Below are 25,812 nucleotides of genomic sequence, written 5' to 3'. Positions count from 1 at the left end.
AATCTCAAAAAATAGTCACTTGAGATCATAACCTAAATTACTGAGAAAGAAGTATTGATGAACTCAATTTTCAGAAGTACAAAATGTGAGAGAACATGCCAAGGCCATCTGAAGGATGCTTCACAGAAGTAGTACATCCTCCCTTTAAATTCTGACTGGGACACAGAGAACTGGGTGGGGTTTCCATTTGAGAACATTCCAGAGAGATAGGATCTTCAGACTCTGAGTGAATATTGAAGGCAATTTTATTTCTTCTTTTGTGTGTCTGTCTAGACTACTTCCCCTTTCTATTTCACTCTTGGTGAACAGATTCATTTGAACAATGAATTTGAAGGGTATAAGTTACAGCACTTTAACCAGGTGGTTTTGGGAGGAGGGTATAAAATTATGACTATTACAATCTCAACCCACTAAAGGAAATGATAGTATATAAATCTACTATGGCATTACCTCCCTTTTCTATAGATAAAAAAGACTGGGAATTTAGAGGACAGGGTAGTTTTGATATAGTTGGAGAAAATAAAATAGATTATTAGAGGTGGGAGCAAGATGTTTGACATAACTGACTTACGAAACAAAGTAGAAGCAAAAACAAGGTGGGTGTAATAATTTGGGGGCACCTACTGAATTTGGCTTATCTTAAGGGTATTTAAACTTCCTAAAAGTGTTAACTTAGTATTTGAGAGAGATTGTACGCGCTAATGTATTCCATACCTGATGCATATTTGAATAGGTCTTATTTTTTTTATTGCTTTTTAAAAAAATACTGGATACTTTGCTAGAAATGCATTAGGTTTTATTACCACTTAGACATGTTGAAATCAAATTTAAATCTGATTTTAAAAGTTCAGTTGTGTTTAAAAAAAAATCTGTTAAAAAATTGTTTCCCTGTGCTAATTATATTGTCACCAGATACAGTGTGCAAACACCATGTGCCAATAGGCTTATTGCTAAGTGTCTTGCATGTCGAGCATGCATGTGCATATTGCTTTAAATGATGCGTGAAGTAACAATTACTGTTAGAGTCCTGGCCCTGCACTGTTTTTGTTGGCTTTTTAGGCAGGACCCTTCTTAGGGTGCGTGTCATGCTGAAATTGAGACAGTCTAATGTGCCCCCACCAAATTCATTCTAAGTTGTGATTCCATGTTGCTAGAGTAGGGAGATCGGGTGTGGTCATCCTACAATGCTAACAGTTTCTCCCGCTTCCTTGCCCCCTACCCCTGCTCCTTTTTGTTTCCTTCTTTAGGTCAGCCCCAGTTGATGCTGACAGCAGGACCCAGTGTTGCAGTCCCTCCCCAGGCACCTTTTGGTTATGGTTATACTGCACCACCCTATGGGCAGCCACAGCCTGGCTTTGGGTACAGCATGTGAGACGGAAAGCTGATCCTGTAGTCGCCTATTTTCGTACCGAAACATCGTCTCTACCCGCTTCTCAGTTTATAACAGGGGAAAACAGGCACATGTTCTTGTAACCTGTATTTCATGAAGGACTACTTTTTGTTTCTAACTATAAACTTCAATCACCTATATTAAAAGCTTATTTCACATTCCGCATCATTTTAGAATTTATTTTCAAAGGGGAATAGTTTCAATGTTTATTCACTTGGGCTTTTTTTCTTTCCCCTCATTCTTTGAAGAACTGCTTAATATTCAATCTGTTGTGAAGAACCTGATTTGCACTCTGTAGTGTTTAAAGAAAAAAAAACTCTAATATTGAATCTCTTAAATTTAGTGTATGTAAACAGCTTACAGTATGTATTGTCTAAATGCATTTAAATCTCTTTTATTCAAAGAAAAGCTAAAGTGAAAACATTGGTATGTGACCATGCAGGACTGTCAATGCCAACAAAGACAACACTAATCAGCATATCCTACATTGGATTGCAGTGCTCTCCAAATTATTTGAAAAATGCATTACAGACAACTTGCCTGACTTTTAAATGAGCATAAAAAAAAGGCCCTCTAACCTATGCAGGTTTCCTCATTACGCATATAGAAAATGCTAGTGTGTTTTTGCTCACTTCATATGTAACAGGTGCCCTTATGTTGTGCTGTATCCTGTGCTTTTTCTGTGGGACCATTCCATTCAGGAACAAAGAGCACCATGATTCCAATCTGTGTGTATTTACTAACCCTTCCCTGAGGTTTGTGTATGTTGGATATTGTGGTGTTTTAGATCACTGAGTGTACAGAAGAAAGAATTCAAACAAAATATTGCTGTTCTTCCGTTTTGTTTGTGGAATTTGAAATTACTCCAATTTAAAATAAATTACTGGACTGTGGAAATAATATGTAGAATGGCAGTTTTAATTAATCTCTCAAACTTAAATCAAAAGAAACATCGTTTTGGTGGTTTCATATTGGAGACTGAGGCAGTGTAGGGAGGCAGGAGAGCAGAAGTGGAATAAGGGTCTTGGGACATGTGCAAACTTGGCATTACATTGTGTGCATTCCAGTAGTTAATAAGGTACATGCAGTCGTGTGAAGAACCAGTCAGTGCTGCAGTGGGCTACATTTCGGCTACCTCCATCACTTTAACCAAGTGGCACTTGAGGTGTTTATAAGCATTTCATTTTAATGAAGAAATCATGGATGTTAAATTATATTAACTTGAAATAAGAGTACATAAGCACATAGTTTACATGCTGTTCTTCACCATGAATTTTAAGAGTCCCCAAATTATGGGTATTTTAAGGTTTGTTTTTGTTTTTGTTTTTGTTTTTTTAAACCAGCATTTGAATTCAAGTTTTTAGCTTAGGGCAGAGAATGATACTTTACCTTCGTTTGACTGTTAATCCTCAGTAGAGTTAGAACGCCCCCTACCTAGCCTTGTATTGCTCTGCAACTCTCCAAGTCTGGCCAATGGCCATAAACTCCTCAGAAGTTTTTTTAAACTTAGAACTCTTGCCTCTCCCCTGCTCCAATTTTCCCTTAGGAAATTACAGTATTAGTTGGAAAATCCCTTTTCCTTTTTTGGTTTGTCAGAAGCAAGTCATCTTGCTGTTCAGGTCCTGGCTGTACTTGTGTTTCTCCTGGATCTCTGCCTGCTCTCTTCATTATCAAAACAAGAGGGAGAACAGTGATGGTCCCTGGGAGCTCATTCTTTTCAGAGTCAAGATTTGTTCTCCTGGCCAAACTGAATCAGCTGGTTTTCATCAATGGAATGACTGTCTCTTTCCCCTTCCCTAATAGAAACAAGTTAAAATAGTAAAGGTTTCCTTACAGGATACTTAAAATTTTTTTTTTTTTAAAGCCTTGTTTAAATCTGGTGCTGTGTCTCTGATACTGAGTTGCCACTTAAACCATCCATAATGGGCTGCAGTAGAAAGAGAAACTGCTGTAGTGTATGACTTAGGTCCAAACTGAGAGCAGGCTGAACTTCTAAGCTTGTTCTCTGATGTGTATGTTCACACTGTACGTACTTTTCAGAATTATTTGTTGGAGTATGTTTAAACCACAAAATACCTAGCTCAAGACTTGGGCAGTAATAAGTATTGTACAGTAAGAGACAGAATGAATTGGTAATAAATTGTAACTTAAGGGATCTTCCCTAACTTCACTCTGAACAGGATGATAGTTGATAGTCTGGAAGAAGGAATTGAAACAGAAAACCAAGAGTACTAAGAGTTCTTAGCACTCTCTAAAGGTAACAAACAGGAGGGAAGAAGGGGAAAGAGATTAATGGGAAACTTCAGGAGGTAAATGAGCTTTCAGTGATCTTCCTCCCTAGCATCCAAATATAGCCACTATACAAAAAAAAAAAAAAAATGATAGTGTTGACAACCATTTCAACATAGACGTTAGTATGATAGCAAGAGACTGCTGACCTCCAAGTAGGGCTGCTTGAATTTTCTATAAATTTGCTTTTGTCATTTAGACATTCTCATTCTAGTAGTTCTCAAACTTTCTTAGGATCCTTTTACACTCAAGTTATTTAAGATCCCAAAGAGCTCTAGTTTATGTGGGGTTATATCTATTCACATTTACTATGCTAGTAGTTGATTTTTTTAAAGTATTAGCCCATTTAAATATGACGGTAATAAATTCATTGCATGTTAACATAAACAATTATGAATTAACCGTATTTCCCAAAAAATCAAGGGAGAAGAGTGGCATTTTACTGTTTACAAGTCTCTTTAAAGTTTGTCTTAACAGAAGACTGCTGGACTCTCATATCTGCTGCTGCATTCAATGTTAACATTTTGAGGTATATGAAAAAGATCTGGCCTCATGCAGATATGTAATTAGGAAAAGGAAGGAGTATTTTAATAGCCTTTCAGATACTTGTGGTTAGTTGAAATGTGGACTCTGAAGCTATAAAAGTGAACTTTTTGTAGTTATAGCTGCCAAACATCCAAGTCTGGATAACTAGGTTTTTGTCAGTTGTTCCAGTAAGTAAAAATGTTCCATGATAAAAGCAGCTAGTTTGCTCAGGACTCAGTCTCACAAGTCTTTTTCCTCAAGATAACAGTCATACGTCGATGTGCACTAGAAAAGTTTGAGTATTAAGACATAGTTTAGGGTCAGATTTAATAATTTTTTGTACTGCTTCATCAAGTACACAAATGAAACTTTTTTTTAACAGTTAAGTGTAGGGCAGTGGAAAACTACAATGACTACTTGTACAGGTAGGTGCCCCTGCCTTGATTTGTGAAAGGTGCCAGCAGTTTTACCCACCATTGCTTTTTTTATCGTCACTGTAAATGTCGAAACATTGAAAAAGAAAAATAATGTCTTAGGATTATGAGTTTTGATCCCCTGAAAGGGTCTTTGAGACCATAAAATAAGATTATGAACCCTATAAAATAAATACTAAAGAACAAGTGAGCTAGAAAACAAGCCTGTTTCCATAATTACCAGAATTTGTATACAAATCATCCTAGTCGATATGCCAAGATTTATTACAATTACTTCTATCAGCTGCACACAGCGGACCATCCTGTTGGGAATGCATTGTCTTTGGACCTGTAACCATCAGTCTCTGGGGCAAGCCTCAGAAATTACCTGAGCCAGAATCATACATTTAGGATTGCACTGTCTTCAGCTGTTACTTGCTGTTGCATCACTTTCCAATCCAGTATAAACATTTTATTTAGAAACAGTTGCTACTGTGGCATCACTCACAGTTGCAATTTCTTCTGTGCTGTCAGATGCCAGTGGAAACCATAAAACTGAACAAATATTAGAACCTTTAAGGCTGGCTGCAGTAGTCTTCAGTGCTCTGCCCAGACTCCACTGACCTTAGACCTTGAAGTTGTAATATTTTGCTGCTTATGTTGATGTTAACTGCTAACAAATGCTCATTGTTTAAGTTAACCATGGAGAGTTGCAGTCACTTAACATGCGTCTGTTACCAGAATTCTCCCTGACAATCACTGTTCTTTGTGATACACTGAATTCAGAAATAGTGTCAGGATCCCCTAAAAGAAGGCTTTCAGGAAAAATGGCTTTTTGCAAAGAGATCAGGAAGCTATGTGGCTCTTGGGAGCTGGGACCTTCCTATTCTGGGCAGCTGTTGTAACAGAAATTATTGGAATTCTGTCATGCTAAATATATAAACAAACAAAAAAATAAGGTGCCCTTAAATAATTGAACCATCCAGTTCCTTAAGTTCTAGGTAAAGAAATAGTGGGATGTTGGGGTGATAAGCTAAGTTTACTTCACAATTACCATAAATTTGTTTAATTCCTTATTTATTTTTTAAACATTTTTAATTGAGTTATAGTCATTTTACAATGCTGTGTCAAATTAATTACCATAAATTTTTAATGGGCCCATTACCACCTTCAGCAACCATACAAGTCACTTCACAAGTGTCAATGCCTGCATTGTTAGGAAGGGGGGGAACTAAACATGTAGAACAAAGAGCTGAGAAACGGACTAATGTAGGTGAGGGAAATGAACATGAAACACTGCACAGGTTTCAATGCTAGAAAAACCTCAACTTTAAAACAAAAAGAAGTCCACAAAGTTAGATTCTAAAGCTTGTGGGTGTCTATAACAATGATCTATTTAGTAAAGCAAGTAGGCAGTCATCCAAAAACTGAGAGCAGGAGAAACAAACTGCAGTTTGCTTCCAATGGGAATGCCCTCGAACCCCTGATTCTCCAGGGGGACAGCACCACGATCTTGGGGAAGAAGAGCTATTAACACACAAAGGGACCTAACCACACAAAGGAAATGCTGTTTCCCACCTCGTAATCCAGTTTTATCGTGACCTGTTTCACCTTAAGTACTTATTTCAGTACCCATCACTTGAACCATCAAGACTATTTATTAACCAAATTTTTTTTCTTTTTTTTAGCCCAAGATGTCTGTGTAATTTTGCCAAGTACATGATAGAAGAACACAGGAATGGATTTTCATCTCAAGAATACTTAAGTTGAGGGAAGAAATTCAGCTTTTATTGTTAGACTGTGACAGTTTCAAACACTTGTGGTGGTGGGATGACCATCATCATACAAAATTCCACCTAGTAAAGTTTTAGGTGACCAGTGACCTTGTCAATTAGGTCTACCGGTCCTGGTCCAATTCCTAAAACAGTTCGAGAGCCTGGTGCAATCTGAGTACGTCCAGCATCTTGGATTAAACTTACAGTCAGTCCCAGCATTTTTGCATGGGTCAATAATTCAACCAGAGTTTCTTCATCAGGGGCTTTGACCACCACTTTGGGCTGGCCACAGTATTCCCACTGTTGGAGTAATTCGGGGTTTCTCCTTTGAATTTGCTTGTAGGCAGAAACAGCAGCATGAGAGCACTGGGCAGCCACCTTCCCTTTTCCCATCTTTAAGTCACTTCGAACCACAAGAATCATTTTGTACTCCCCACTCTCTCCTAAGATGCTTGCTTCAGTTCCAGTGTCGGTGTCTGTCTCACTCGCTGAGCTCCTGGGGGTCATCCCAAAGCGTGCTCGGAGGCCCCAGCCCAGGCACATGCCACAAGCAACTCCAGCAGCCAAACTGAGTGCACCAGGATGAGCCAAATACTCCATAACCAAGGATTTGGAGATCATCTTAAAGGAAAAGAAAAAAGTTACCACTATCTAGCAGTGGAAAGTTAGAGGCTTATCAGATAAAACACACAATGTATAAGCAGCAATATTTTAGTTCATCCAGAAAAAAGGCAAAATATGTTTTGGGTCTGAGGCATGTATTGATTTTTTTTCTCCCCTATGTATCAGAAAAGATTCAAGAATACAGATAAAGCAGTTTAGGTCATTTTGAATTTCTGTGAGGAGTACATCTCTCTTTCTTGGACACAACAAAGCTCTGTTCCTCAGTCTTCCCTAAGTCTTTTGGAGAAAGGAAATGTTCTGTTTTACCAAGATGCCTAAAGGATATAGATATAAAGAAACCAAGAGTAACTAACTCACCCTCTTCGGGAATATAGTGCTTATTGTGTCTTCATAATGCAGCTGTTCTCAACAGGGATGGTACCAATCCCTTAGAGAAGTTCCTGGTTGTCACAGCAATGGGCCCGGAGTGAGGTGCACCGCTGACATTTACTAGACCTTGGCGTGGAATGTTAAAAGCCGCACAAGTGAAAATCTGTCTCACTGGACATGACTGTAGGCGAAAAACTACTATACCTAAAACTAGAACCCGACTTCATTTTGTGTATGAACACAAAGTTTTTTTTTTTTCATGGTTTTAACGCACACTGAATTTACCAGTAGTATAACTATCATAGAAAACAAAGGAAGATTATCCTTTTTCATTTTAGAAATTCCTGTCACCCCAGCAGAGCTGCTCATATTTGAATCATCAACAATAAAACACCTATATCAGTCTACATTTGAGTCTGTTGGATTCATACTTACATGTATAGGCACAACAACCATGAGCTTCTTCTAGCAGAACAGTATCTAAGCATTTATACATTGAGATACATGAGGACACCATGTTTCTAGTACTTATAAGTAGTGCCCTTGGAATCGTGCAGTACATAATCTGCATGGATAGACAGCATTTGTAGAAATACATATGTTATCATAAATTCCCTTTTTGTACTTATTTAAGTTAAAATTAGGACATTATATTAATGTTTCTGAAAGAAAGAATGTGTTGGGTCTGGTAGGGTGAGAACCACTGCTCTAAGTGCCTATGAGTCAAGTCTCTAACTCAGAAACAAAATCTCCAATGCCTTTGCAAATAGATTTTCATATAAGTCACGGCTGTCTCCAGATCTACACGGATTAGGAGGATTATGAGAGAAACTGGGCCAACAGACCTTCAGTAATTGTTAGAAAATGATAAATTACACTCTATCTGAAGAAAAAGAAAATGTCTATATAAGTTTGTGTCCAAATTATAAAAGTACAATTAACACATTACTGCTGTGCTATGTATCTTGCTTTATAAGGCTAGATCTAGGTCAAAGTACAGTTAATAAACAAGTGAAACAACCCAACATCCCATACACTTGCAATCTCAAATTCAAACCTTGCCCTCTCCTCAACAAAACTAATTTCCCTGAAACTGCTACTTAATCTTATAAAACCTGTAGCTACTGCCCCTTCCTTGGAGTCCATTAGAATCCTTTACTATTCAGATACTTTCCGAAACACCTACCAAAAACCCCTCTGCATTTTTAGTTTATGCACCCCTTTCTCTAGTTGGAGTTCTTTCTGAAGCTACCTTCGTTAAAGCCCAACTTTTACAGATAATGGAGGCAAGAATACCAGGACAATGTGGTGAGCAACATATTTCCAGAAGTTCAGAGCATTCTAAGACACTCTTTGATCCTTAGGATGTTCTAATCTCCTATCAGCTTGATCTGATTATCATCTAACTCCTCTAAAAGGTGTTTCAGCCTGTCCCCTTCTCTGTGTATCTCTTATAAACCAGTAAACTTATGTATCAGTAAACCCAGTGTTTGAGACTAAGGTAAAATAACTACTCTTAGTCTCATTGATAATCCCAAGCAAAACAAACAGGTCGTATGAAACCCTCCTCTTGGTGCCTTCCAATTCCTCTGCCAGATTAAACCCCTTTCACAAATGCTCCTGATCCCATTACCTCTAGAACCATCCTCCACCCATTAATCTTGTTTCACTGGCTATTGCCCCTTGGCCTTTTCCAACCTTAAAAAAAAAAAAAAAAACCAAAAACTTCCTGAATCCTCTTTGACCCTTAAATCACTGTCTCACTTTTCCTCTAAACATCTTCAGTTACCTGCCTCCCTTCCTCACTCAACTGAAATTCCTAAGGAATCAGAAACTAGCCAACTGCCAAATGAGGTCTCTTTAGTTTTTGGCACCACTCATTGGTAACTTTTCCTTAACTTTCTTCCCTTGAATTCCTTAACCCAATTTTCACCCTATTATCATCCTACCTTTCTGACAGCTTTTTTCCATAGTCTTTCTCTGGCTATACATCCTCTGTTTGCCCCTGATTTATCTATCACCCAAGCTTAAACTTTAGCCCTCAGTCTGTACGTATGTCATCCTATGTAGCAACCATTAGCCAAATGTTGTTATTTAAACTTAAATTAATTACGGCCAAACTTTAAAATTCAGTTATTCTGTTGCACTTAGCCACATTTCAAGTGCTCAATAGCTCAACAACTTAAAAGTGGCTAGGTGCTGTTCCGTCAGTCAGTGAGACAGAGAACATTTCCATGACTTTCATGGCAGAAAGTTCTACTGGACAGGGCTGGTCTATATAATCTCTTTCCATTCTATCAATCAATCAATATCTACTGAGGGCCTACTGTGCACTGTTCTGGATCCTGGAGATAAAGCACTGAACAAAACAAAGTCCCAATATTCATGGAGCTAACATTCTAGTAGGAGGAGACAGACAATAGTTTGTCAGATGAACAATCTCATCTATTCCTGAACCATCATATGCTGAGGAATCCTAAAGCCTCTCCCAGGCTCCACGCCTGAACTTCCAGCTTCTGCTGTATTTCATCACTTAGATGAATATGAAGTAGCCTGAACTGTGTCCTAAACTGAACTCAGTATTTTCCCTTCCCTCTCAGACTTCCTGTAATCTTTCCACATTTGGTTCACTTGTGCTTTAGGTCACCCTAGTTCATCTGACATTGTAATTAATTGCACTTCTAAAGCACAAATCTCATCCTGTAACTTCTCTGCTCAAAAATCACTGGATAAATGCGTAAGGTATGACGAAACTGAGTTCCCCTAAAACTGAGTCCTCTTATTGGGTTTATAATTAGTTTCATTAGTCAAAACTTTATTCCCTTTCTTGTCTGCTGTGATCTCAATCTTGCACTAATTCAACACTAATCAACCAGAGTCAATGACTAAAACTGCTGTTGTAGATATCATCATTAACATACAAACTCGGGTTGTTTCGCCAGGGCAAGATGAACTAACAGACTCTTGAGCCAGGGACCACCTGGCCGGGAAAATCATAAACCAGAGATATCCTGACTCCTGAATTAAAAAGTGTCACAGAAATGTCAAGAGATGATTAATCTAAGCCTCTCTGTTCTTCTTAAAAAAAACCAACCAACCAACCAACCATCCAACAAAACTAACTCCAAGACCAAACTGGAGTGGAAATGAGGCTTATCGCCCACTCCCTTGCTTGGGGCAGGGCCCCACAACAAACACTCCTTTCCTTCACCACAACTCGGGTTGTCAGTATTATTGCCTTTGCTACCCATCAGGCAAGTGGACTCGTTCGTTGGGTCCCTTAGCACAAATTCAAAGCACTACACACTTTGGTTTTGATCCACTTTACCCTTCTAACCTACTTTCCTGTCACATACTGTACTATTCAGCCACACCAAATTACTATGTATTTCCAAACAGCAATTTCACTTAAACACACAAACATCCTCTTCACCCATGAAGCTGCAGTTCAATGAAACCTGTCTCTTAAGTCTTTACCATCCCCCGGTCACCTTATTTACTTTTCAGAGTCGCTGTAGCAATTATACATAACCACTGTAGATCATATTCTCAACGTCCAGCACAGTTCCTGGGGTACAATTTGAAGGAGTAAATACTTCTCTAGACATTGTATCTGTGTAACACAGGAGGTCAAATTTTTGGATCATATTCTTAGAGATCTTTTCTCTCCTCGTAGGACTCAACAACTTGATGCGCTGTGGGTATTCAACTAATACTCATCAGAGCGTGAGGCCTACTCGGTATCTTCTGACTTTTGGGGCGAGTGCATCGATACTGCCTATGGAGGCGTTGCCTGGAAACTAGAAATTCTGGGTCCTTCCCCTCCCCAGCAGCTTGGTTCCTTCCAAAAGACTGGCCGAACCAGAACAGTGGCTCCAGCGGCCACTGGGCGGAAGACCGTTTATAAAGGAGAAGATGAAAGGTTGGAGGAGGGCGAGGGGGTGGATAAAGAATGAGATGGGAAGAAGCATTTCAACTGGGGAGAGAACGGAGAATAACATCCTTCTCCTTCGCCCCCTGAGGGACCGACCTACCTACAGTACCTCTCCTCCGTTTCACCCGCGACTTCGCGTTCTTCACTTCTGGGCGGCGAACACGCTTCTTTCGTGCGAGTTACCTCTTCCGGGGTCTCTTAGACAACAAGTTCCGGATCAAGAACCGCGAAGAGAACAGTCATTCTTCCTTTCGCCCCGCCCACAGGTCCCTAACCTAGACCCGAGCTGAAATCCCGCGACAATCAGCGGAGGTGGCCAAAAGGAGAGGGGAACGCTTCTCTTTTGGAGGCAGTCTCCCAGGGTGGGGCGGGGGAAACGGACCGGAAGTGACGAAGGCGAGTTCCGGTTGGCCGGAGCCCAGCGGCGGGTGTGAGAGTGGGTCGGAAGCCGCTTCCAGGATCCGGAGATCCGGAGAAGCTGGAGTCAGAGCGGTAGGTAAGCGAGCGCGGGGATTTGGGGACGGACGCGCGAGACTATCCTCAGAGCTTGGCTTCTTCTGAAGCGCTCTCACTTAGACGGTGCAAATCTGGGGCACCGTGATTTCGACTTCAAGCAGTGTTTTAGGGCGCTGCTGACTGTCTCAGTCTGGCAGGAGCCAGGTTATTTTGGGACGCCTCCCGGTGGTTGGCTACCGGCACATTGAACCCATGCACTGGACTCCCAGCCTCTCATCGCCGCGGACTTGCAAGCCGTTCTAAGCTTCTGTAGAGTACCCGTCTCCTCTTCCTCCTCGGGTGTCTAGGACCTTGGAATAAATGGAGAAAGATCTTCCCTGCTGATGACCAAGCTGTTTCTCAGGGTCTATCAGTTGCTCTCCCCAAACACTAACGCATCCATTTCTAAACAGAATTCAGAGGTTCAAGTGCCACCTAAAACGTTGGTGACCAAGGGAATGGGGCCTTGGCTCCGTAGATCTCTGCCAGATGACCTGAAGATTATCCCCCACTATTTTCATGAAGAATAGCGTTCTCTGCCTTTTCCAAACCCCTGACCCACTGACCTTTTTATTTCATTACAGTGGAGACATTTGCAATAAAACGTGAAGGTTGTCTTAATCTCTAAACTTCTAAGAAGCCATATGTGACCCAGTGTCACGCTGCTAAGATTTATGACCTAAGTTTTACACTATTACCTTTTGTTTTTCTGCAAATTCCTGCAGAAATCTCATAATACATAGGCTCTGGCACTGTTTTCCTGTCTTGACAACATAGCTCCTTTTCCTAACTTTGATACCTTTCCATTATCTTTTGGGGCTCTTCAGAAATTTTGTAGGCACATTGCACTGATCCTTCGGAGAAGTTTGTACAAGTATTTCTAATGTAATGATAGAAAATTTAATGTTCTAACTGCTACTACCTATTAATTGTATTATCATCAGCTCTGATTTTTGTTGTGTATTCTTAGCATAAATGATGATAGTAAGAAACTTATCTACTAGGCAACATTTTATGCATCCTGGATTACATTTTTATTGACCTTTGGAAGAGGTGGTGGTACTCACCCAGACAAATGTGGCTGATTTGTATAGGTGTGAAATGACTCTACAGAAGAAATCTTTTATATTTTACTTCTTTGTCTATATTATTTTAAAACACTGAAGCATTTTTTCCCTTTGAGATATATATCCTGCTTCGTTAATACAGTTTAATTCCTGTGATTCATGTTCCAGAATAACCAAGTGTCTGAAATTCTTTGATAAATGGTTTAATGCCTTTTACCAATTTAATGCCTTATAGCTACTTTAATTTACATATTATTTTTGACTTAGAAATTTTTTTCACGTTTGTCTTTGAAATGAAGTGACAGAATTTTTTGAGATATGGAATTATATAAATTAGAATCATTAGTTTTAACATCTGATAAATTTATTTCTCGACTTTATAACTGCCAAACTTGGTCTTATATTCTTTTTATTCAGTTCAGTTATCTAGGGAACAATTATCCAGATTTTCTCACTTTCCAACTTCTTCCTGCCTTTGACTTGATTAACACTTTTTATGATTGCAAAGATCATTTAACTTTAAATCAGAAGACTGAATTGAAGTCTGGGCTCCAACACTTGTCAGCACTGAGTGTATGTTGACAAGTTACCTAATTTTCTCAGCTAATCTGGATTGTGTTGATAAAAGTATTGCTCACTTCATAAGACTGCACAATGAATAAGTAAGATAGTAAATATGAAATCACTACATAAATGAAAATATGGTGATATTGTCATTGTACGCTGAAAGCAGGAAATATATCAGTGCAGAATACTGTTACTTTGCATCATTTCAAAATTTGATTTTGTTTAATACTAAATGTGTTATTGATCGGAAAATATTATCACACACTTTTCTGAGATGATCTTTGTCCTACTTTTGAACACAATAAAAGCTAGCCAGGAGTAGTTTGAAACTGTAATCAATTGAATTAGTCACCTTGGTTAATAAGTAGGTGGCTGGAAAATGAGTATAGTTTTGCATCTGGAGTTTAAATTTGATCTCTTTGGCCATCGTGTATTGTCACTCAAGAATTTCCAAGTGCAGAGGGAGTTGAAGTTTTGGGAGCTTACCTGTAGTTAACTAAAGCCCTATTTATGTATATACTTGCTTATATTAAGAAACTTTGTCATTCTTCTGAAAGCAGTATTTAAAATTAGAAGCCCCCTCTGTGAACACATAGATTCTTCTTATTTAACAGAGGAGAAAATTAGGGCCCAGAAACAGTAATTGGCTTGCCTGAAGTCATATGGCTTAGGTAGTGCCAGAACCTGAACTGGAAATGAGGTCCCAAGTGTTCTTTCTTTCTGCTTAGGTTGTCTCTGGGTATCTTTATTTGGTTTGGTAGTACTTCCTGATTTGCATGAAAATGGTTTCTTATGTATTAAAGGGATCTATATGTGTGTATGTATTTTTCCCTTTTTAGCTGATTTAGTTGTATGAATTCTAGGAAAACAAAAACTATGCTTGGCAGGATTTGCAGTGGAATGGAATAAGGAAAGAAAAAAATTAGTTCTATTCAGAACAGTTACTCTGTGTTTATGCTTCATTACTATCAGGTATCAAGGTGTCTTCTTTCTAGCAAGTGGAAAAGACAGGATCTTTGCAACACATGGCTCCACTGAGTGAGTGTTGTTGATGAAAAGAAAGCTGTGTTATTTCTTTGCTTCTGATAAAAAAAATTTCCCCAAGCTGTTTGTAATTTTCATATAATTATTTCATTCTGGATAAATAGCCACTGTAAAAGAGTTATTTTTTTGTCTTGTTGGGAATCCTTTTGCTTCCCCTGATTTCAAAAAACTTGTTTAGGTCTTCCCTTTCTTGGAGATTATAGTGCCAGGTGTTTATTATTACTGTTGTTTTGCCTAAAAGTGCTCGTTGTTGGTGTTTCTCTCTCTTTGGTATAGAAATAAAGTCCAGATTAGAGAATTCTGTGTAACCTCAGGAACGGATTGGATGAACTGAAACTGAAATTGATAACTTGTTTGTTGTTGTGTTAGTTAATCTGTTCTCAGATTTGCAAATATTTTGGGCAGTAAGCTTTTAAAGTATTTATTGCTTCAAGAAACTCCTTTTTTGTCTAAGAAAGCAACTTTGTATGGAGTTTACTTAACTGCTATTATGTATCATGTTAATCCCTTAAGTAAAACTCATTTCAAAATAATAGGTTCCTGAAAGGTTTTGGAAATTTGAACAAGATGTACTTTCTGTGTCAGATAAAAGGTGATACTTAAAGTTTGAGGCATTTTTAAATTAAGCAAGGGCAGTCCATTGAGTAATCCTATCCCAGCTGGTCTAATTGTGAAGAGTTTGTCAATATTCTAGAAATACAATCTTTTCAGTAGGTTATTGTGGTTTTTTCTCTTGTTCTTGAGGTTCATTAATAATAATCTGAGTCTTTATAGATTTTCCTGGAAGGACTAGGTAGATAGCGTTAAGAGCCTGAGCTATGAATTTAGATTTCCTTGGTTCCAATTCCAAATTTACTGCTGTGCAACCCTTGGGCTAGTTATTTAATTTCTTGCTATCTCAGTTTCTTCCTAGATGTTGAAGTCAGTACATGCCTTTATTGTTAGGGGTGAATGAATACATTTAAGTAAAGCATTTAGAACAGTGCCTGGCATATAGTTAACCATGATTGTTACATCATCATTATCTTGTGGCCTACCAAGCAGTTGCTAAAAACTTTCTCAACCCTCTTTTGAAAGCATATCTTTGTGTCTCTTTTTACTTGATTATTATTTGCTCATTATTAATATAGTTTCAGTAAATAAATAAATAAATATATATATATATATATATATATATATATATATATATATATATATTTCATTTTGGAAATATTTTACAACATATGCAGGATTCTTTACCAAATGTGTCCTTTTTGTAGGCCATTACCTCAACCTTTTTGTGTTATTATTAACAGTTTATGTTATATTTGTTAGGCCATAACACAGAATTTGAGAATTGCAGCTTGGAGATTTGATGTTTAATGATGTCTTCTAGCACTTACTTTCTTTGCATGAGAAGATCATTTTGCAGTGATATCTATCGCCTTGTCTATCTGTTCATTCATCCAGTCAGTGAACAAACATCTTGTGTCTTAAGCCTTTTACCAGGTTCTGGGGAGAACAGTGGGAAACAAAGACCAATAGATATTTTAGTTAGGAGCCTGATAGAGGAAAAAAATACAAAAAATGAAAGACTAAGCACTGTGTAATAAATGTTATGAAGGAAACAGGCAAGGGTCTGAGAGAGTTAGTGCGGATATGTGCCTGTTTAAGACTCTAGCACAGTACACCTAGAATATGGAACATGAGATGATGTAGGAAACAGCCATAGTCCAGGTTACATAGAGCTTTGCAGTCCATGCAAATGAATTTGGATTTGATTTTGAGTATAATAGGAAATCATTCTACAGTTTGAAATAGGAGAGTAATATGATTTATAAGAAGTTTACTCTTGCTCATTTGTGAAGGATGAATTGAAGGGAACAAGAGTAGAAATGGAGAGAGGTTAGGAGTCCATTGGAGTAGTCCAAGTGAGAGATGAAAATGGCCTGGACCAGAGTGGTGGCAAAAAAGGGGAGAGCAGTGAGTGGATACTAAATATATCTGGAATAGGACTTGGTCCTGGGTTAGATGTGAGGAGTAAGGAAATGAGAAGAGTCAAGGATGACTGTGCTTCTGCATTTAGTAACAGGGTGGATGGTTGTACCAAGTACTGGAAGAGGGTAGTTTTGAGAAGGACCAGGTTTGTTACAAGAAGGGGGCTAGGGAAGGAAAAGAAAGTACATGTTAAATTTGAGATGCTTAGAAATTAATTATCCAAGTGCTGCTATTTGGTATACACATCTAGAGGTCAGGACCAGAAGTACAAATTCAGAGTAGTATTTTAAACTGTGGAGCCACGTAAGTCACTTGGGGAGGCAGGGAAGAGCAGAGGGCCCAGGTCAGGTAAAACAGAGAACTGGCAACGGTGACTAAGGAATGTTTGAAGAAAGAATGATCAGATACACAAAACTAGTAAAAGTGGTCACCCCTTGCAGGGAGAGTATTAGATGACAGAGGGGAGCGAGGTTTTTTTCACTTTTTTTCTTTAATATTTTAAAGCATACGAAAGTCAGCTTATTCAGACCTCGTTAAGAAATGTTCAGGGGGTGGGTATAGCTCACTGGTAGAGCATGTGCTGAGCATGCATGAGGTCCTGGGTTCAATCCCCAGTACCTCCAATTAAAAAAAAAGAAAAGAAATGTTAGGCTCTGTCAAATGCTGCCCACTGGTCTACAGAACGGGATAAATTCAGTAAAGTAGTATTGGTTAATCTGATTAGCCACTTCTAACCTCATCATTAAGACTGGTTCCTTCCAGTAACTTTTAGGTCACCACGTTCAAAAGCATTTAATCAAGAGAATATACAAGTTTCTTTCACTCTTTATTGAGTTTTTAAGGTCTATTTAGAGGAGATTTTAGTACTGCTTTTGTGGGGCAGAGGAATTTTCTTTAATTTTTATTAAATAATCAGAGAGATCTCTAGAATCTCTGTATCTATAGAACTATGCTTTTTAGGAATTTGAATATTTGAATTTATCAGTAACCTTAATAACTATTGGTAGTTAAAACATGCCAGGCAGATTCCTGCCTCAAAGTCTTTGCACGTCTTTTTTTCTCTTTCACTGTAGTGCTCTTCCCCATATTTTTCATGTTCCTTTTCTAATGTCAGATTCTCAGAGAAAGCTTCTCTATCCACCCTGTTCAATATTGTGCACAAACACATAAACACACACACCAAATTGCTTTATTTTTCACTTGTAGCACTTACTACTGTCTGATACATGTTTGAATTTCTGTGTGTTCACTGCTGTGTCTCTAGCGTCTCAAACTATGCCTGGCAAGTAGTATATACTTAGTAAATATTTGTTAAATGAGTAAATGAAAAAAATCGTTTTCATAGCTGTATAATATTCCATTGTGTAACTATAACTTTATTTATTTGACTTCCTGACAGTGGACATTTGAGTTGTTTATAGATTTTGCTGTTAAGACCAGTGTGGCTAAAAACATTATTGTACACATCAGCTCTTCACATATGCAAGAGGTTCTTTTGGCTATATACCTAGGCACAGAATTGCTAGCAAGGGTATACCAGTATTCAACTTTATAAGCTATTTCCCAAACTTTGCTATTACCATCCTTCCTAATTTTTGCCAAAGGAAAAGAAAGCATGTAAAGAATGATGTAGTGAATTATAAAATTGATTGTTGGATTATAAAATGGTCACAAATTCATCTCATCATTGTATACATACCCCTCTGCAATGTGATTTTACTTCTAGAGTCTGTTATTCCACCCCTAGACTCTGTACTTGGCTGTGTGACTTGTTTTGGCCAAAGGGGCATCAGCAAGTGTGACCAAGGAGAGTCTTGAAAAGCCTGACTTCTCTTACTGCTCTTTGGAACCCGGAGCCCACTGTGTGGAAAAAGCTCAGGCTAACCTACTGGGTCAAAGAGGACCAGGTGGAACAAAGACAAGGCATCTCAGCTTAGTCCTGTCTAGCACGAGAGCCAAGCCAGGCGAGACCAGAACTGCCCAGCCTAACTCACAAAATCATGAGAAATTTTAAATGATTTTTTTAAGTCACTAAGTTTTGGAGCTAAGTTGTTACACAGCAAAAGATTATGGATACAAATGATACCTCATTATGATCTTGATTTATATTTTTTGATTGCCATTGAGGTCAGGTAGATCCTCTGCTATGAAATATCTCCTCATGTCTTTTGCCTGTTAGTTTTATAAGGTTGTTTCTCTTTTTCTTAACATTTTAAATTCTTGATGTAGTCTGCCTTATAGTCCTTTTTACTTATATGTTTCTCTGGTTTATCTTCTCATTTAAGGAATCTTGTGATGAATTTAAGTTTTAATTACAATACTGTCCAATTTATCAGTCTTTTCCTTTATGAATAGCTCCTTTGTGTGTCTCAAGAAAATCCTTCCCTACCCCAAGGCAGAACGCTGTTTATGTTTTCTTCTAAAACTTTTGCTTCTTGACTTTTAAATCTTTAATCCATTTGGAATTGAATTTTGTGCACGGCTCAAAGTAGGATCCAAATTTTCTTTTCTTTTATGGATAACCAGTTTGAATAGTCTCTTCTTTCCCCACTGATCTGTCTTGCCATCTCTGTCACATAGAGTTCCAAGTACAGAATAATCTTTTGAGAGGTCCCTTTTTCTGTTTCTTGATTCATTTGTCTATCTCCATATCTATACAACTTTCATTATTAATATAACATATCCATAGAGAGAGACAGCTATACTCTGGATACAAGAACTTTGTCATATACATGTAGTGCAAGTATTTTCTCTTGTTCCATGGCTTACCTTTTTTTAACAATGTGTTTCAAAGAACAAGTTTTTAAACTTGATGAAGTTCAGTTTATAAATATTTTTATGATTCTTTTTAAATCCTGAGAAATATTTGTCTGCCCCAAGATTGCCAAGATTTTTCCTGGTTGTTTTTTTTTTTTTTTTTTTTCCCTAGAAGCTTTATAGTTTTAGTTCGTACATTTAGGTCTATGTCTGTTTCAAATCAGTTGTTGAATATGAGAGATAAGAGACAATGTTCATTTTTCAAAAGAACATGCAGTTATTTTAGCACCATTTGTTGAAGACTTCCCTTTCACCATTAAATTGCTTTGCACTTTTGTTGAAAGTTAATTGACCTTATATATGTGGGTCTTTCCTGTATTCTCTGTTCTGTTCCGTTGAATGGTATCTATCCCTTTGCCAAAACCACACTGTAGCTTTATAGTAAAGGAAGTCTTGAAATCGATTAGTGCAAGTCTTCCAACTTTATTCTTTGTCTAAATTGTTTCATCTATTCTAAATTCTTTGCATTTCCATATAAATTTGAATCCATTTGACATTTTGCTTGAGTTTTGATTGAGATTGCATTAAACCTATACATCAGATTGAGGGAAATTGACATAATAACAGTATTGAACCTTCCAAATGATGAGCATGATATATATTTCCCCATTTATTTAGGTCATCTATGATTTCTTTAAAAAATTTTTTTTAGAATAGGTCTTGTACATATTTTGTCAAACTTACCTGTAAGTATTTCATGTTTTCAGATGCTACTGTAAATGAAATTTTTAAAAATTTAACTTTCTGTTTATTCCAGGTATATAATAGAGAGTGTTGGTTTTGACTTTTTATCCTGTGACCTTGCTAAATTCACTTAATAGTTCTAGTAGTTCTGAGCATTTTTCACTTTTCTCTCATTTTGACCCGAGTTAGTTAGAACTGTGTACATTAACTTCTAAATATGTGCAAATCTTATATTTTTGTTGCTAAAATTTGACATAATTTCTGGTTGAAAATGTGGTCTATGATACCCATTGTTTGGAATTTGTTAGTTATTTCTTGACTTGATCATAAGTGGCTTATGAAAAAATCTGTATTCTTTGTTAGATGCTGAATCTTATACATATCCCTTCCTACATTTTAGTTATTAATTTTATTGTTAAATCTACTATTTTACTTGATTTTGTTTTTTATTTGCTTGAGATGCCAGTAATTAACAGTCGTTCTGTGAAATCGCCCAGTAAAATGTTGGATCTAGCTCTGTGTATTTTTATCTATTTTAATGTTATAAATTTTGATGCTATATTCTACTAGGTGCATTCAGATTTAGAATTCTTACAGGTTTTTTTGGTGAGTTGAACCTTTTATTATTATGTTCTCTGTTCCTAATGATGACTTTTGTCTTATTTTTAACCTTTCTATATCCTTATTTTTTATATGTTTTTTAAAAATAATTTTATTTAATTTATTTGTGGAGGGAGGTGATTAGGTTTATTTGTTTTTAGAGGAGGTACTGGGGATTGAACCCAGAACCTTGTGTATGCTAAGCTTGTACTCTACCACTTGAGCTATACCCTCCCCCTCCTTATTTTTAAAAATGTGGATTTTTAAAAAATATAATTTGCAGTCAGTTTTTAAAGGGATGAGTTTAATCTGTTTATGTTTATTTTGATTATTCACATATTTAGACTTGTTTCCAAGAAGTACTATTTTGATACTCACCAACTTTAGAACACGTTAGCTCTAATCTCTCTCTTCCTGATTTATATACCATTGTCCAAATTTCAGTTCTTTTAAAAATGATCACAAACTAGACTCATTATTTTATACAAACTTTTAAAAATTTGCCTTTATATTTACCATTTTTCTACATTTTGCATATCTCATCCAATTTGGGGGATTATTGCTTTCTTCTTATAGAATATTCTTTAGAAGTTTCTTTTTTAGCAGATCGGGTGGTAAACTCTGATTTATTGCTTACCATTAATGTCTTTATTTTGTTGGGCACACACTCAGATGATATAATTCCATTGTTTGTTTTCACTTTCATTGTTATTTCTGAGAATTCTGCTTTCATTCTAACTGTTCCCATCTTCAGCAGTCAGTCCTTTCTTTTTGACTTCTTTGAAGATTAAGAGATCTTTGATTTAGTGGTCTGTAGTTTTTAGTTCCTGGATGGGATTTATTTTCATTTGTTCCTAGATCTGTGAGCTCATTTCTGAAAAAAAATTAGGCCTTCATTTTTTTTTTAATTTACATTTCTCCCATTATTTCTATTTTTCTGGGGTTCCAGTCAAACAAATGATAGACCTTCTCATTCTGTCCTCTATGTCTCTTACTTACATTTTCCATTTTATCTCGCTGCAGTCTTAATAAATTTTGTGAATAGCTCATCCAGTTCACTTCTGATCTGCTATATAATCCATCCATTGGCCTTTAATTTCAACAGTTATATTTCTTATTTTTAGAAGTTATTTTTGCTTTTCTTTCCTTCAAATCTGTTTAGTTGTGATAGTTTTTATTGTATGCTCATATTTGTAATTGCATTTTTTTCTGTAAACATAATTTTATACATAGCTATTCCATAATATATTTATTCTTCACCTGAATCTCTAATATCTGTTGTTCTTGTCCTGAAGGAGTAGGGGGTGGAGGGTGGGGTCAATACTAATAATGGCTGCTAGCATCATGTTAGCTAATCTACATGTGAACTGTAAATCACTATACAGAAGGAGTTATTATGTAAATCAAAAACCCTGGCCTTGGGCTGGGTAGAATTCATAGACTATTAGAATAGAAAGAAAATTATGTCAGTTTTTTATTCTGTGTGCCTGATAATTGGATGAGGAAAGAGAATTAGGGTGTGAAATGACATTCCTGAGGTCTCTCAGTCAGCTGAATCTCCCAACTCTAAGACTATTAGACTATTATTCCTTTTGCTATCTTAATTCTTGACCTTACGCTTACTCCCCCATCTTTTTGGTGAAGATGTTTTGCTGAGATTGCAGTAATTATGAAAAACAGTATGAACATTTACGAGTAGATTGAGAGAAAATGCAAAATGGGGTTTTTTAAGTTGTAGTTTTACAAGCTGTGCGTTTTCCCTATGAAAATAAAATCGTATTTTTACACGTAGGAACATAAGATGAAGATGATATTTTTACATACTAGAAAGAGAGTTGAAGAAACCTTCCCCCAAATCAGTCAGGCTTGCAAAAAAGAAGTGTCTAAAATGTCTTCCAGGTTGTAGCTTTCTAAAATTTGGATTTTTACTTAAAATTTTACCTAGTGAAAAAGTAGATCTGGAGCAGTGGCCTTTTCAACAATTAGAAGACTGTGATGAGTTCAATGTATTTTACACTTAACTAAGTTGAGGGACATTTTAGGCCAAAAATATATACAGTCATAACCTGCTAACCCATTATTAGGAGATTTGTTGCTTTTCTCTTGCTGATTTTAGTATTTTCTCCTTATCCTTAATTTTTGTCAATTTGATGACTATGTTCATGAGTATGTTCCTCTTTGGGTTGATCCTGTGTGGAACTCTCTTGTGCTTCCTGGACTTGGGTAACTGTTTCCTTTCCCAAGTTGCGGAAGTTTTGGGTTATTGTTGCTTAAAAAGTTTTCTTAAGTCCTTTCTCTCTTCTCTCTCTGAGACCTCTATAATGCAAATATTAATGTGCTTCATGTTGTCCCAGAATTCTCTTAAACTATTGTCATTTCTTTTCATTCTTTTTTCTTTTTTCTGTTCTGCAGTAGTGATTTCCACTAATCTGCCTTCTAGCTCATTGATGCATTCTTCTGACTCATTTAGGCTGTTCTTAGTTCTAGTGTGTCATTGATTTCAGTGATTTTATTCTTCAACTCTGTTTGGGTATTCTTTATATTTTCCAACTCAGGAGGAGCTGGTGCCTGCCCACTGCTGGGTGAAGCTTGGTCATGGACCTCTGGCAGTTAGGGCCTGTGGCATTTGTGGCTCAGGAGATCTGCTGATGTATGGAGTTGTGTTCCCAACTCATATGTTGTTTGGCCTGAGGCTTCCCTACAGGCTGTTGGGTGGGGCTAGGTCTTGGTGCTAATGATTCAATCAAGTAGCCAGCCTCCAGGAAAGCTCATTTATGTGAACACTCCCAGAATGTCCACCACCAGCTTTTATCTCCCCTGAGTGAGCTGCAGCCGTCCTCTACATCCCCAGGAGACCTTCCAAAACCAGCAGCAGGCCTGGCCCAGGTTCCTATGAAATCACTGCCTCCCCTTGGACCCGGCACATGCAAGATTCTGTATACACTTCCCATGAGAATGAAGTCTGTTTCCCCCAGTCCCCTTGGGGCTCCTGGAGCTAAGCCCCACTGCTTCAGAACCAGATGTCTTGGGGTCTCCTCCTCCTCCTGATGCAGGAAAAATGGATGTGGGGCATGAGGAGGGCCATGTCCCAGGTCTTGGTGGAGCCCCTGGGACATGCCGCGCCAGGTGTGGGTCCTGGCTTTGCACAGGAGAGAATTCAAGAGCGAGCCACAGCTGAGTAAATGTAGATTTATTTAGAGAGATACAAACTGCATAGAGTGTAAAGCAAGAGAAAGACCACGAGGTGTGGCGGTTGGGTGCTCAGGTTAAAGAAAAAGCTGATGCACACTCCATAGACAGAGTGCGGGCCATATCCAAAGAGTAGGGAGTGAGAGAGGCGTCTTCAAGGCGCAGTGTTGTTAGTTTTTATGGGCATGGTATCTTCACACAAGTGGGAGGACTATTCCTACTGCCCTGGGGAGGGGGCTGGGATTCCTAGGAACTGGGCCACCGCCCACTCTTTGACCTTTTGCAGTTAGCCTTGGGACTGTCATGTCGCCTGTGGGCATGTTTTTAATCATGCTAATGTGTTACAGTGAGCATATATGAAGCTCAAGTTCTGCTAGAAGTCAAACCTCCCGCCATCTTAATCCACAAGGCCTACTGGGAGTTGAATCTTCCACCATTTTGGTGTTAATTGCTGTCATTCCTTGAATGGCTGTGCCCTGCCCACTTCCCTCCTGTCTCACTCCGAATGCCAGAACCGTGGTCTGGGGAGCCTGACATGGGGCTTAGAACTCTCACTCCTGTAGGAGACCCTCTGCTACTTAATTATCCTTCAGCTTGTGGGTCCCCTACTCAGGCGGTATGGGGCCTGATTATATCGTGAGCATGCCCTTCCTGCCATCTTGCTGCGGTTCCATCTTTTGATTTCCAGTTGAAGAAGATCTTTTTTGCTAGGTTCCAGTCATTTCTTTGATGACTGATTAGCAGTCAGTTGTGGTTTTGTTGTAGTTGCGAGGAGAGGCGGGCTCATGGTCCTACCACTCTGCCATCTTGATCAGAAAGTCTCATTTTAAGGGAGGTACTGGAGATTGAACCCAGGACCTGGTGCATGCTAAGCATGTACTCTACTACTGAGCTATACCCTCCCTTCCCCCCTGAAAAACATTGTGTTTTATTGAGAAAGCTGACTTAATATTTTTGTGAAAAAGTAGAAACAGTTGGATAGATGATTTTCTCAAAAGGTAGTGTGTTCATTTTATTTTGGAATTCAGTGATGAAGAAAATTAGAATCAATGGCTTCACTGCTCTATTTTCTTTTCCTTTTCATCTTGTTAAATTCTCCAATAACTCTTATACAACTCAGTGAGTTGCCATTTTCATTTCATCGTTAAATGTTTTTTTGTCGCTTTGGGGGACTTAACAGTAGATTAGTTTCATACTGTTTTTGCATTACAAGTGTAGCTAATGTTTGAAATGAATGGAGTATTATATTCTTAGTGCACAGGATGTACAGCCTACAAAGAAGCTTTGTGAGCTGAGTTTAGCAGCGTTTTCTGAGCACTTCTGCCAGAACCCCACATATTTTAATATCAACCTTATATTTTAAGTGCTTCAGCTGTATTTAAAATCTGCTAGTTACTGCCTTTAAAGTATTTCTTGTATCTATATATAGCTTCACAATGAAAATTATTTGATATTTGAGTTATGCTTCTTTTCTATTTCTGTCTTCTCATCCCATCCACAGACCTATAGAGTTTATTTCAACAGCTTCATTCTTAGAAACAAAACTAACTTAGATGCTTGCTGTTCAAACTGGTATTATGGCCCTCATTGCCAAGCTCCATTGTATGTCAGAAATATGTCGTGTGCTTGATTTCTGTTTGAGAAGATTTCAGTATTTTGAACAGGCTAGTAATACTTTGAATTTATTCCCACATCCAGGAATCTGACTGACATTGTTTAGTAACAAGTTTCCGAAATTAATGCTACTTCATTGAACTGTGAAAAGTGGCTCTCCTTAAAAATGATTATTTCATTTTACTCTAGCTACGTTGGCTTGAGCCCTTTTACCATGTAATAATTTTTTAACAGATTGTCCTTTTGATACTTTTCAAAATGTTTGGATTGATGAAACATAACTCGCTTTTGTTATCCAACATAACAAATTTTTCTGTGGATGCTTCTGTGTAAACCAGTTACTCAGGCTCTTTTATATAACATCAAGATATGGAAGACAAATGCCTATAAATGAATACTTGGGGTAGTATTCACTATGATTATTTTGGAAAATTGTGAC

At 37.7% G+C, this 25,812-nt stretch overlaps 3 protein-coding genes across 7 annotated transcripts in view; 2 read left to right on the top strand and 1 right to left on the bottom strand.

The window, feature by feature from the left end:
- The window catches only part of CLTC (clathrin heavy chain), a 58,434-nt gene extending 56,144 nt beyond the window's left edge, over positions 1-2,290 (top strand). For both annotated transcript variants that reach the window (XM_010951029.3, XM_010951030.3), the window contains one exon: positions 1,248-2,290. In XM_010951029.3, coding sequence (XP_010949331.1) covers positions 1,248-1,372 — 125 coding nt within the window. In that variant the 3' untranslated portion in view covers positions 1,373-2,290. The remainder of the gene's footprint in view (positions 1-1,247) is intronic.
- Positions 2,291-6,383: 4,093 nt separating this feature from the next.
- Positions 6,384-11,574, bottom strand: PTRH2 (peptidyl-tRNA hydrolase 2). 2 transcript variants are annotated; one of them, XM_010951026.3, is made up of 2 exons: positions 11,420-11,574; positions 6,384-7,013 (listed from the first exon to the last, which is right to left on the bottom strand). In XM_010951026.3, exon 2 carries the CDS (start codon positions 7,011-7,013, stop codon positions 6,474-6,476), a length of 540 nt encoding a protein of 179 aa, XP_010949328.1. In that variant the 5' UTR covers positions 11,420-11,574; the 3' UTR covers positions 6,384-6,473. The 2 variants fall into 2 exon arrangements, with proteins under 2 accessions (XP_010949328.1, XP_045369708.1); XM_045513752.2 differs by having other exon boundaries at positions 11,429-11,569.
- A 60-nt stretch (positions 11,575-11,634) lies between these two features.
- VMP1 (vacuole membrane protein 1) overlaps positions 11,635-25,812 on the top strand; it is a 105,783-nt gene continuing 91,605 nt past the window's right edge. For 2 of the 3 annotated variants that reach the window (XM_045513751.2, XM_010951027.3), the window contains exon 1: positions 11,635-11,815. The gene's annotated coding sequence lies outside the window, so the exon portion shown is untranslated. The remainder of the gene's footprint in view (positions 11,816-25,812) is intronic. The other variant, XM_045513750.2, reaches the window with a different exon arrangement.

Source organism: Camelus bactrianus, chromosome 16 (assembly GCF_048773025.1).
Source record: "Camelus bactrianus isolate YW-2024 breed Bactrian camel chromosome 16, ASM4877302v1, whole genome shotgun sequence".
Lineage (NCBI taxonomy): Eukaryota > Metazoa > Chordata > Mammalia > Artiodactyla > Camelidae > Camelus > Camelus bactrianus.
This window is presented reverse-complemented; position numbering and strand designations above follow the sequence as displayed.